General features: G+C 44.7%; 1 protein-coding gene across 1 annotated transcript in view; it reads left to right on the top strand.

The window, feature by feature from the left end:
• The window catches only part of Sorl1 (sortilin related receptor 1), a 163,470-nt gene that overhangs the window by 88,035 nt on the left and 62,173 nt on the right, over positions 1 to 13,262 (top strand). Inside the window, exons 17-21 of the mRNA XM_031345625.1 lie at positions 2,027 to 2,199; positions 3,697 to 3,828; positions 5,629 to 5,720; positions 7,301 to 7,547; positions 8,205 to 8,343. Of these exons, the coding sequence (XP_031201485.1) occupies positions 2,027 to 2,199; positions 3,697 to 3,828; positions 5,629 to 5,720; positions 7,301 to 7,547; positions 8,205 to 8,343 (783 nt within the window). The remainder of the gene's footprint in view (positions 1 to 2,026; positions 2,200 to 3,696; positions 3,829 to 5,628; positions 5,721 to 7,300; positions 7,548 to 8,204; positions 8,344 to 13,262) is intronic.

Genomic DNA, 13,262 nt, shown 5'->3' with positions numbered 1-13,262 from the left:
CCCCCCCCCTCCCAGCCTCCTCCCAAGCTTCTCAGGTCTCCTACTGTGCTGTAAAGGGACTAGCTTCCTAGAAGAGGCAAAGAAGAGCAGTAAGAGTTCTGGGTGCGGCCAAGGGATGTGGGTCAGAAATCTCACTGCCCAGCATATGGCTGTATCCCGCTACCTACATCTTCTTGCCCTGTGCCTTGGAATTAGTGTCAGCCCAGAGGCGACATTTAGTTACCATGTGGTGGTACCTTGAGTATTTTTGAAGCAAGGTGAAAACAAAGAAAAAGAAACAAACTTTTCCTTCTTTAAGATTTTTATAGATTTATCTATTATTTAAAGCCTTCAAGAGGCTATGCTAGGGACCATGCCCAGCAGTCTCACAGAGTAAACCAGTGTTTTGTCTACTCTGACTTAGTGGATTTGTTTTCAATGTGTCATCAGTATTGGATGTTTTATTTTAAATCACATTTATATATCTGCTGGGGGAGGGGACTGCATTTGTATAACAGAGTGTGGATGGAGAGGTCAGAGGACAACTTCAGGGAGTTGATTCTCTTCTCCCACTGTGTAGGTTCCTGGGGATTGAACACAGTTTAGCAGTTTAGCACAGTTTGTACTTTTACCTGCTGAGCCATCTTGCCAGCCCAGTATTGAGGTTCCTATAAAGCAGGTTATATGCATATGTGAATTCAGTGAATTAACAGGATAAGAGAGAGACAGGGGAAAACAACACAAAACAACAAACACACAAAAAAAATTTTAAAAACCAGCAACCAATTCAAGCCTGAGGCAAAGGATTTGTGTTTGCATCTTGATCCCATATGTAGCATAGCATCAGTAGACGCTTTAAAAAATTTTTTTTTGAAGAGTTTTTTATTGTTAGTCTATTTGGAGAGATGACACAAGGAGCAAACATCTGGACAGGCCCACACTCAAAAGGCAGCATCTGAACACTGTGCGTTTTGTTCTCCCTAGCATCTAGATTGGGTTATTTTAAAATCTACTTGCTACACAAGGTATTGCAAATGATATAGACAAACAACTAGTAGACAGTGATGTGCAAGCAATGCTGACGGGCATGGAGCTTACACATCCCTCCTAGTCTTGCCACTCTCTGGCATCTCTATGCGTTCAGCTACCCAGAGGTGCTATGGGTGCTATAGCTAGAGATGTTCTCTACTCCTCTGCCCTCCTGTGGGAGAGTATGACTTCCGTGCTATATTCTAAGTAGAAAAGAGAGGGTTCTAGGCCTTAAATCACTAGTTGCCCAACACTGGGTAAAACTTTAAAGCACTTTGATCCTCTATATGCCTTAAAAAAAATGGCATGGTGAGTATCCACACCACTAAAGGCAGCGTGGTATAAAGGCCAAAGCATAGACTTCGGATCCGGACCACTTGCTTCCTAGCTCTGTGTCCTTTAGCAAATTAATATTCATTCTTCTATCTCACAGGTGTTTTGAGGATTAAACCATGCCTGGTGCCTAGCAAGTACATTGTGTAAACATTTGTTCAGCAGAAACAGAACAGTAATTACTCTCTCGTACATTTTGTAATCACTCCAGAAGAAATATGTTGTTGCTTTGAAAACATATCAGGTGGACCTAAAGCATCATAGGCCATTGGGAATAGTTTGTATGAGTGAGCATATTAGATGGGAAACTTGGTTAGATGGCTGTAGTAGTTACTAAGTAGTTACCAAGGTAATGGTGCTGTGGAACACTCACAGGATATGATATGGAACGACTGGTCTGTCACTTATGTTGACAGGTATGACTGAAAGCTGTAGGCAGAGCTCAGAAATATATATGTTGAAATGTTTTTGTTGCTGTTTTTGCAGTGTAACAAAACATAAAGAAATACAGTTACTGGATTAGACAGGTGATTTTCTTCTGTGTCCTGAGTCTAGATTCCTAGGCTCTGGTACTTGATCTACCCTTGTGACCATGGGTTGGGGTTTGTGTGTGAGAAGGAAGTAGGCCAGGTCTGCTTGGCAATCTGCAGCATCCCTGGCTATCCTGATTGCTTTATGTCTGCAGAAGAGAATGAGTTCATCCTATACGCCATGCGCAAGTCCATCTACCGCTACAACCTGGCCTCGGGAGCCACGGAGCAGCTTCCTCTCTCGGGGCTGCGGGCAGCTGTGGCCCTGGACTTTGACTATGAACGCAACTGCCTGTATTGGTCTGACCTGGCGCTGGACACCATCCAGGTGAGTCCTTAAGCCCTCGGTTAAGTCTTGAGGCTGTGGCTTCTGACTGCCCAGTCCTGATAGGCTTCAAACAAGGTAAGCAGGCAGAGGTTTTCACGTGGTAACTAACCCATCTCTGGGTTGTTACATGAAACTGAAGTTTTCTGTTGTAATTTTATTTCCCTGCTTATCTCTGCTTCTATGAGAAATATAGAGGATGTCCCAAATCTGAATCTTTGACTGTATTTAAGATCTTAGTTTCCTGCTAGAAAGATTCTGGCGATGGTAGGTAGTGTGTGATTGTCAGTTGCCACCTTCCTTGTTAGCATCTTCCCTTCCATGTCAAAGTGTAGTGCCTTTCCAGTCATCTTCAGTCCACATAACTACCCACTCTAGCTCTCCTGAACTCAGAAAAGAACCAGGAAATGACTGGGCACGGTGGGAGGCTAGGGTGGGAGGATTGATTCAGCCCAGGTACGCAGGGCAGATACATCTGTGTGGCTTAACATTTGCCTAGTGTACATAAAACCCTAGGCTCAATGATCAGGACACAAAAATAAACAACCACACAACAACAGCCACACACACATACACATAATTACACACACACATACCAGGTTAAGGCTATGGGTATTAAAGACCTCTAGATAGGCTAGATACTTCCTGTATTCTCATATGTTCAAATATATGCATTTTAAAGATTTATTTTTTATTTTACTTTATATGTATGATGAGTGTTTTTTGACAGCATGTCTGTCTGTCTGTGTGCTGTGTGCATGTGTGGTGCCAGGGGAGGTCAGGAGAAGTGTCCTTTGGAACTGTGGGACAGACACTCAGCTAGCTGCCATGTGGGTGCTAAGAACTGAGCTTCCTTCTGTAAGAGGAGGAAGTACTTTAAACTGCTGAGCCATCTCTCCATCCCCAAATGAATGTGGGAATGTAGCTCAGTGGTAGATAATTTATCTAGTACGCAGGAGTCAGTCCCTAGGTTCACAAAAAAAGTAAAAAAGAGCTCTATCACATTTACTCATTGTATCCTTAGTTCCAAAATCCATATGAAATGTTATATGTTATATGTTATATGTTATATGTTGTGAGGTGGGCTAGGGGAGACCACTGAGTGTAATTGCCCCAACAATGACACCTGATGGCCAAGAGTCATGCGAGGCACAAGGGACTATATAAAAGGAGACAGAAGAGGAAAAAAGGAGCTGCCATCTGTTTTTTTCATTTATTTTAAACCCAGCAGACTCCCGTGTCTTAGTAAAAAGATCATTCTTCTGAGAGGGGCCATAGTTTAGTAATTTGTGTTTATAATAATAGTACAAAGTAATAGAAACAGATTAGACGCGGTTCACCATTCAGTTAACACATCTTCTTATATCTGCGAGTTTACTCCTATAAAACCCCGTGACCTTGGCAAACCGGCTAGCTAAAGGCAGGGTTTCTCCTGAGGGACTGAGTAGCCTTGAGTCAGCTGAACAGTTCACAGCATTGATTCCATCTCTCTCTTCCTAGCGCCTCTGCTTGAATGGGAGCACAGGACAAGAGGTGATCATCAATTCAGGCCTGGAGACTGTGGAGGCTTTGGCCTTCGAACCCCTCAGCCAATTACTTTATTGGGTGGATGCCGGCTCTAAAAAGATCGAGGTATGAGTATTCTTGTGCTCTTCGTTAAGTAAGCAGGTGGAGCAGCTGGGCTCTGAGCCAGATTTGACATAAAAATAGGAGGCAGTGTGTCATATGACTCTGAAAGTTCCCCAGGGTTTTCAGGGCCTAAGCTGGCCGAACCTATGAAGGGATGAAAGGGGGTCATCTCAGGATGTATACAGTCTTGAGGAACTCGTGTGAGGACTATTTAATGAAACCCGAGGTGCCATTTAAGATACATGAGTATTTGTACTTTGGCTAGCCGAAGCATCTGCATAGTAACAATAGTGATTATGATTTCATACTGTTGTAATCACCGTAAAAGCCCATTATTATCAAAAACAACAATGTCTCTGTCATTATCTGTATTGATCTCTACCTACCTATTAGCTTCCCAGAAACCGGTTCCCCCTTGTATAGCCAGGGTTACATGAGGGTGATGAGGAGCCTGTAAACTGCCCAGAGTAGTGTGTTGCGGCATCATCTATGCACCCTACCTCACAGGTTACTGCCGAGGCCCTGGAATACTGACCCAGTCGCTCTTGGTACTGGCGCTGCATGGGGATGTGACGTGCAGGTTAATGGGAAAACACAAAGTCAGGAGACACAGGGAGCTGTGTGACATGTAGCGAGATGGAAACAGAGGCTTGGGAGGGCTGCCCTGGATCCATGAATCATTGTGACAGCCGAGGCGCACACAGCAAGGGGCTTCCTGAAACCTCTTTTACTTCAAGTGTGAGGGCGAGTCTCATTTACTTAGTCATTAAGCCAGTGCCATTTGGTGCAGGATACATGCCAGTGCTGGTCTTGTGTTTGATGATACAGTGAGCAAGGAGTGGTGGAAAGGACACACACATTCTCTTCCTGATTAGCTTTTAGTTTAAAGGAGCCAGGCATATTGGTGTACTCCCTGTAATTCCAGCACTTGGTTGAGGCAGGAGGATCAAGGTTTTGAGGTCAGCCTGGGCTACAGAATAAGTTAGAAGACCAGCTGGAGATACACAAGATCTTGTCTTAAAGCAAGTAGGAACCACACAAAGGAAGTAGAAAGGACATAAAGAAACCTGCCCTTCTGCTAAGAACATGAAGCAAGTCACTCGATCGATCGTGTGGTTGGGGAGTGGATGGCATGGAAAGGTGAAGTGAATGGGGAAGCTTCTGGGGACCCCTGCCTCCAAGCTGAGCCTGATGCCGGAGGGGAATCCTCTCAGGACCCTGGCAGAAGTGATTGGCATATAGAATAGTTCAGTCACCCCTCCAAATCTGTGGTTTGCATCCATGAATTGGAAATAGTAAAAAACAAAACAAAACCAAGATGGTACTGAACGTGCAGACGTCTTTTCCTGGCGTCCGTTCCCGAACAACTCACCTATTGCTTAGCACCAGCACTGTTGAGGGGAATTACAGGTGATCTAGGGACAGTTTAAAGCACGAAGGAAGATGTGTGTGGGTTGTGTGCAAGTGTTGAAGAGTGATACATACGGAGCTTCATGGACTCTGAGGGACCACAACAGTCACCTTTGTGCAAGTTGTCATGCTTGGCCAGGGGTTGAAGTCAGGGAGCACAGAATTCTAGCTTTCCCTTCAGCCCATGTGAAATTATCTCAGCCATAGACATGATCAGCACCTTCTGATTGGGAATCAAGGCAGGAATCCCAATGGTTCTAGAATGAGACCCCGGAGTAGAGGGCAGGTGTAGCGAGTGTGTGCTGTAGGCAGAGCCCAAGAGCTTTGGTTTTGTGGGATTTGTAAGGAGCTTAGATCCCTCTCCGTTGTCCCCCTCCCCCTTTGTTTTTTCAGGTAGCTAATCCAGATGGTGACTTCCGACTGACAATCGTCAATTCCTCTGTGCTTGACCGACCCAGGGCTCTAGTCCTTGTACCCCATGAAGGGTAAGTGTGTTCCCTATGGGAAGTCAGCATTATGCCCACTGCTACAACAACTGCTCATGAAAGTGAAACTTGAAGTCAAGTTTCTGTTTCCGGTGATCGTGGGGGAGATAGCCTGTTGACTGAGGCTTTTGAAGCCATAGCTTGCTTGTCATGGTCCAATAAGAAAGCATATTTGATTAGGAAGCATCCAACTCTCTTATGGTCTCCAGATGTCTCACATCTGTGGGGTGTTTCAATAGAAAAGGTAACATGAAAGAGAGTCTTTGTAAACCAGGCAGGCCACTGATAAATTGTAAGGATATTGTTTTATCTTGAGTTCCATGAATCTCACAAACATTTAGTTCGATTGGTCATTCTCACACACAGAACTCCCGGCATGTGCAGGTTTTCTTACTTAAAATTAATGTGCACTTGGGGTATGCATGGCTGCTTTTTACTAACGCCTTCATCACAACAAACATTACTAAGAAGGAAATGCTGTGTTAGCTTTTTTCTTTATTTATGATTGAGAATTAACACTGTTTTAAAAAGGACACTCTAAAAGAAATCTATAGGCTCAGTTGAAGATATTAGAAGAGATGAGAAAACCTTGAAAGGATGCTCATGTGCCACCCTTCATCCTCCTACATCCTAGGGATGTAATCACATCATTGTTACATAATAGACACCGTTAGTCATACATAATAGCCACTATTAATTTTTTGCTTGAATTATTCACAGTCTTTTTACTGATGTTCAGTTATGATCATTAAGCATAGCACCCTTTAGTGACACACATGGCTTGTCAGATAGAATCAGTGTATTCTATCAGACATAGATAGAATATACTGCCCTTCAACAGACATGCGCATTGAATGACAGTGGCTTGTCAGAGCACATACAGCGGTTTAGTTGCTTTGATAAAAACATGGAAGAAAACCGAGGTGGCAGGAAGGAGTTTATTTTGCTCTCAGATTATAGCCCCTCCCTGAGGCAATCCGAGGCAAGAACTGAAACAGAGACCATACTTACTGGATTGCTACCAGTGGCTCGATCAACCAGTTTCCTTATATAACCCAGGGCCACCTTCCCAGGGGTGGTACTACCCACAGAGGCCTGGACCCTCCTCTATCAATCATGAATCAAGAAAATGGCCCACAGACTTGCTCCAGGCCAGCTTGATGAAGGCAGTTCCTTAATTGAAGTTGCTCCTTGGGAGGTGACTCTAGTTTGTGTCATTGACAAAAACTAAGTAGTACGTACAATATATAGATTTCAAACTATTTTGTATTTCAGTATACTGGGTACATTGCAATAAGTATATTCTGTTGTATAATACAAATCCCTTCCTCCTCCAATTAACATTTAGATGAGCATACATATAAATGCATTTCTTTGTATATTATTGGAATAATATGATTATAGGCAGACTTCAGTAGGTGAATTTTTGAGTCAAGTTCAACTACATTTCTGAATGAATCTCAAATATAGACAGATAGTAGTAATAATGATTGCTTTGAGGTGTTACTTACTTCTGGGAAGTAGAATCAAGGCTGTCCTGGGCCGTTCTGATGAGATTGTGTGATCCTTGTATTGACCAGGGTGATGTTCTGGACTGACTGGGGAGACCTGAAGCCTGGGATTTACCGGAGCAACATGGATGGCTCTGCTGTCTATCGCCTTGTGTCAGAGGATGTGAAGTGGCCCAATGGCATCTCTGTGGACAGCCAGTGGATCTACTGGACAGATGCTTACCTGGACTGTATCGAGCGCATCACTTTCAGTGGCCAGCAGCGTTCAGTCATCCTTGACAACCTCCCACACCCTTACGCCATTGCTGTCTTTAAGGTGAGTCCTCGTCCTGCCGTTCGTTCATGTGTGGTCTGCCAGAGAAGGGGAAGAACGTGGTTAGGCGCGGAGCTGAGGCCTGTTGGGCTTTTGTAGAGTTGGTCTGAGGTCTTGAAAACTGACAGCCTTCTGAATTTGCCCTAACTTGTCTGCATCCTTCATGGAGAGAAGTAGGCTTCTGCCACTGCTTACATTTCAAAAGGTCGGAGGTTGAGGTCTCTTCCTCTGAGTGAATCTCTTTGCTTTTTCACTGTCTGGTGCTTCGTCTCAGTTCTGTGTATCTTCATCCCTTGCTTTGCTCCTCCCTGCTGACTGATACTGTGTGCCACCTATATAACCTTCCAGTTGTTCTCACCCTAGGGAGCAAATGCGTCTACCTAGAATAGGGAGGCATATTTCAAAACTGAGTCACCTCCCTGTGGTCCAACTAAATGAGTACAGATAGCCTTTTCTAGGGCATTTCTTTCTGAGGGCTGTTGGTGAGGTTTCAGTAAAATCACTGACACTTGCAGTCAAGTGGAATTTTGACCGGGCCTGTTATTCAGTAATTATCCGTTGTCCCTGCAGAGTGGTGGGATGGAGTGTTCTTTGTCCTCGGGAAGTGTCCCGAAAGAAGGACCGTTGAACTAGATTAACAGGCAAAGGTTTTCTCTTTAGAATGAAATCTACTGGGATGACTGGTCTCAGCTCAGCATCTTCAGAGCTTCGAAGTACAGCAGGTCCCAGGTGGAGATTCTAGCAAGCCAGCTCACGGGCCTGATGGACATGAAGATTTTCTACAAGGGAAAGAACGCTGGTAAGACCTTGTTCCCTTCTAGCTCCCCAGACTTGGTCTCCAGAAAGGGGCTGCACTGCGTGTGGGCAATCTCGACTCGGAGCAAGATCTGGCAGGTTGCCTCTCTGTTGTCACGGCAACATGCACATTATTTAATTTTTTCCTAATGGCATCTTAATTTCTTTTCTAATGATACACAAACAGCTGGAAGACAGGGAATCCTGCCTGCCTGGAATGCTGGTGCTTAGTGGGTGATTGCTCCCTCTTCCTGCCCTTGGCTCCTCAGTGATGGGTGGTATGGGCTTCTGGTTACAGCCGAGAGAGGCCCATCATGTGCTCCATCCCTCTTTGGCACATTCACAAGGAATGATGCATGCTGGGTTCTCAGATGCTTGCATGCCCAGATGCTTCGGTGCCCATTGAACATACCTACTTCTGTGGCCACACTCTGTGCAGTTTTTTTTTTTTCTTCATTCACAATCCACGCTGAATGTGAGAACTTCAGGAAATGAATGTCTTGTTTTCTCTTCTCATGTTTTGCCAGGGCCTATCACTTAGTAGGTGCTTAGTTCTGATTTGTTGAAAGAAGGGATGAACAGAATTTATTTTTAATCTAGAAACAAATTCTCACATTGCCGCTCAGGCTAGCCTGAAACTCACGGCGGAGCCCAGGCCAGCCATCCCCCTGCCTCAGCCTTCCAAGTGCTGGAATTGCAGGTGTGAGCCATCATGCCTGATGGTTTCCGTTGTTTCTTTTGGAGACAGAGTTTCATGGTGTTACCTAGGTTGTCCTGGAACTATCAGTCCTCCTGCCTCAGCTCACTGAGCACTAAGCCTTCAGGTGTGTACCACCACCCCTGGCTAAGGGTCTTCTTCTAAAACTATTGGCTCGGGATTCCAGGACCTGCTGCCCGCCAGTCCTGCAGGCTGAGATTGTGACTGAGGGCCTTTCCTTTCTTCCTGGTCTGCCTGTTTGCTTATCTTGAAGGAGACTCCCGATTCTCTCCCGATTCTCTAGGTGAAAGACAAGGCTTTGCTCGAAGGGAAGAATAGTCCCTTTAAGCACACCTTCCTTATCTCTACGGGGTTAAATAGCTTCCTGGGTCTGCTAACCTGCCTCTATTGACACACTGCTGGGTTTCCTGTTTTGAACTATAGGGTTGAGAGGCACCGTTCTTGGCTTACCACCTGAAGAGAAAATTGACAAGGAAAATAATACAGTTATAGATAACCACTGTTATTCCTTTGGAACTAAGGAAAAGAGCGTGAGAACTCCCCCAAGGACTCCGAAAGCGGTGTGCAAACCTAAGCCAGCATTGTTTGTGTGGCTTCTCGGCCAGTAGGGAGCTGGTATTACGATCCGTGTGGTTTGCAGATCAAAGAATGAAATCCTAGATATTAATTAGTGTTCCCAAAGGTTCTTGCCAGTGTGAGAGCTGCTACTAAATGGAGAAGCCACTTTAAAAAAAAAAAAAAAAAGAGGAGGCACCCATTTTTTTTATGGTTTTGTGGTTTTAGGTTGTTTTTTGTTTTGTTTTGTTTTGTTTTGAGACAGGATATTATACGGCTCCAGCTAACCTTGAGAGATAACTGATTTAAAGTAGGACAGGGTGATGGGGCCCCACTTCTCAGCCTCAGCACCATTCTCTCTAGGCCTGGGATGAAGGATGCCACCCCTGCTGCTCCACTTTCCAGGTGGCAGAATGTTCTCTAAGATGCTACCTTGGAAGACCATGGCCCCATTTTTGGGTGCACACAGCATACTGGGCGTATGCCCAGCAGTCTCTATAGTGCTATTTCGGTGAGCCTGGTCGTCTCAGGCTCCCCACTTCCTGTCTTGGCTGCCTCTTAGGTCAGCAGCTCAAGCACAGCTGAGGGGCAGTCACACCCAGTCCCTGGGGAGCTATGAGGTGCAGTTTGCGGCTGAACCCCTGTACTCTGCACACTTGGTGGATTCTCAGCCTAGGTGTCATTTCCCCTTCATGTTCTAAAGAGTGACTGTCACTTAAACTAGCTCAAGAAGAGTAATTCAGGGGGCTGGGAGGGGGTAGTATCTGGACCTGAGGAAGAAGGGCTGGCTTGAGGAGGAAGTGCTGGTGGAAAGAATGTAGACAGGGATGCAAGATTAGCTGTGAGTGTCACTTTTGGCTGGGGGCCTGGGGGGGGGGGCTGTCACTTAGTGTATCTCTTTCCTCCAGTCTCTTAGACAGACCTGTTTGAGCTAATGCTTCAGTGGAGAGGTTACCAGTGATGTTCAGGCTCCTTATCCATAAGCTTGTTGACTTTAACCTCCCTGGCTTTGTAGCATCCTGAGAAGGCACCCCAGTGCAGGGTGCATACAGTGAGCCCCAAGTGCCAGGCTGTTCACCTTTGTTATTTACTCCTAACACGTGTAGGACTTTCTATCAGCCAAGCATAAAACAATGGTAGGTGCATTTATTAGGGGGAAGCTCTGTCATCCGTACCATACTGAGTTTCACAGGCTTGTATAGGAATCACTGGCCTTTCCTCAATCCATGAGCCATCCCATACTCCCATTGTCTTCACTGTCTACATGAAAGCTAGGTTCAATGGCCTGTCTGGTGATACACTGACTGCTAAGAATTTGAGCTGGGTTGCCTTTGAAACTTCAACTTGGGTACAGCCATCAAGCTTTGTCCCTCTGCCAGCCATGCCTTGAATAGCAATGCCTTCATGATATGACAACAATTCAGAGTTCTGCGATTTGATGGATGCTGACCTGGAATAAAAAATTGGCTTGCTAGGAGCAGTCGGGGTATTGGGTTACTTCTTAGTGAAGGCATTTCTGGTCTTGCTATCTGGCTAGTTTTAGGCAGAGCCACCACTATTTCTCCTGGTAGGAAGATTCTCTTTCATCCTTTAAAGAGGTCATTTTGCAATTTTATGGGGCTCTTCAGTTGGTGCTGCTGTGGCTTGAAGCATTTTGGAATTCTTTTAATTTTTCTTCAGAGCCTACCATAAAGACAGGTTTCCCAGCATCTGTGACTGTGGACATGGATATTGGTTATTTGAGGCAACATGAATTTGGTAATTGCCAAATAGTTAGAAATTTAAGTGATATGGTGGCAGTTTGGGGTTCCTAAATGGATTCCGGATGAATTTTCCAAAGAGAAAATCTGAAATGTCTCTTCTTCACATGGGATAATGATCATCATACTGCATACTGTTGGTGCCCTGTGTAAAGGGCCTTTGATGGATTCTCCCTGCATCTCCATTGGGCTTTCTCATGTAGCACACCCATGTCTGTGACATCTGGGATGCTCTGCCCTGCTCAGTTCTTCTCCTCAGACCCGGTGGCTTGCGTGATATTACTCTGCATGAGCTCTCATAACCGCAGTGCCCTATTGGATCAGTGCCATGATCCCATGCCTGGATCAGCTTCTTTAAATAAGACCCACACTTTTCCTTGTTTACCTAGAAACATTCATTCTCCATGTGATAATGCCAGTCATGTCATTTTATGGACACAGTTCATGTGCAAATGATCCTGTAATTGAGCATGTTTAAGGGACTTAGTCCATCAGCCCTCCTTCCTTGGAACACTAAATGGTTTGAACACACAAAACAATTTGAGTCATTTGTCATTGGGAGTAGCCCTGTGTTGATCCCTATAGTGAGCCATGTGGGAATTTGAGGTAAAGGAACACCTGATTCCCACAGGTGTCAGGGTAAACTGATATCTAAGGGTTCTGCTCTGGCAAGCTGGCAATGAGGCTCCTATGGTAGATTGAATCATTTACTGGAGTGTTTTTGAATGTTTTATCATGTAAATTTCTCTCTGTAAGTGAGCACACATGTGTTTACATGTGTATGTGTATACATATATATGCATATTTGTACATACACATATGTGATGCATATATGTGCATATATATGTATATATGTACAGTGCCTCTTATTCTTTTTTCTGATCATCAAAATAATATCATCACTAAATCATTTTACTTTTCTTTGCAATACCACCTTAAACAACCCCCCCCATCAATAATAGTAATGGTCATCTATTGTGATGGTTAGTGTTAATTGTTAACCTGGCAGAATCTGGAATCCCATTCCAGATGGGGCTCTGGGCTTGGCTGTTGGGAATTATCTTGGTCATCGTAGCTGATATGGGAGAAGCTGTATATGATTCATGGCCCATGTGCTGGCTGGAGTCCTGGATCATATAAACAAACAAGTGGGAGTGAAGATCAATACTGCCTCCATCCTCCTCTGCTCTCTCCTTCACCAGTTCCCTTCCCTGATGGACTGTTTGCTGGAACTGTGAACAAGCACACAGAAATTCCTTCTCCTTCAAGTTGCTTTTGTCAGCAACAGGAAAAGAAATTAAACAATCTAAGCATCCAAGCCTAGCTTAAGTCTTACATGCATGGAAACAGATCTCGTGGATTTCTGGGAGGTGTGGGAGGGGATGTGTCTATGAAATGGTCCAACCAAAGACATTGAGTTTTATAAAAACATTTTCCTGATTATTTCCCCATTTCATGATTAAGACCCATAAGCAAAAGAAAACGATGCATACACGTTACAATTTCAGTGCCTTATGCCTCCTCATGGCTGTATCATGCTTCTAGTTAGAACATAAGCGTGGTATCCTCTGCTTCTACTGGAAGAAGGATGGAGGGCAGGATGGCAATATGGCCATGTTTTTCTTTTGTGAGAGCCCAAGAGTGTATGTGTGGTGTGGCGTTTTGAACATCTTCTCTGGCATTCTTTTTGCTAAGCTGACCCAAGGGAAAGATCAGCATAGTAGTTAGATCAGTACAATGCCTGGTCCTTCTGTGGATAGTGGCCAATCAGATTTATGTGTGGTTTCTCAGCTGTGACTTGAGAAGGGGAGACCATTATCTAGGTATATATTTCAATGGAAGGGCATTTGGGTCCTGAAGAGCAAACACCCATTCAAGCTGGAGTAGGTA

This window comes from Mastomys coucha, unplaced genomic scaffold (genome assembly GCF_008632895.1).
Source record: "Mastomys coucha isolate ucsf_1 unplaced genomic scaffold, UCSF_Mcou_1 pScaffold23, whole genome shotgun sequence".
NCBI lineage: Eukaryota > Metazoa > Chordata > Mammalia > Rodentia > Muridae > Mastomys > Mastomys coucha.
Note: the sequence above shows the minus strand (reverse complement) of the source record. Positions and strands in the feature narration are given on the sequence as shown.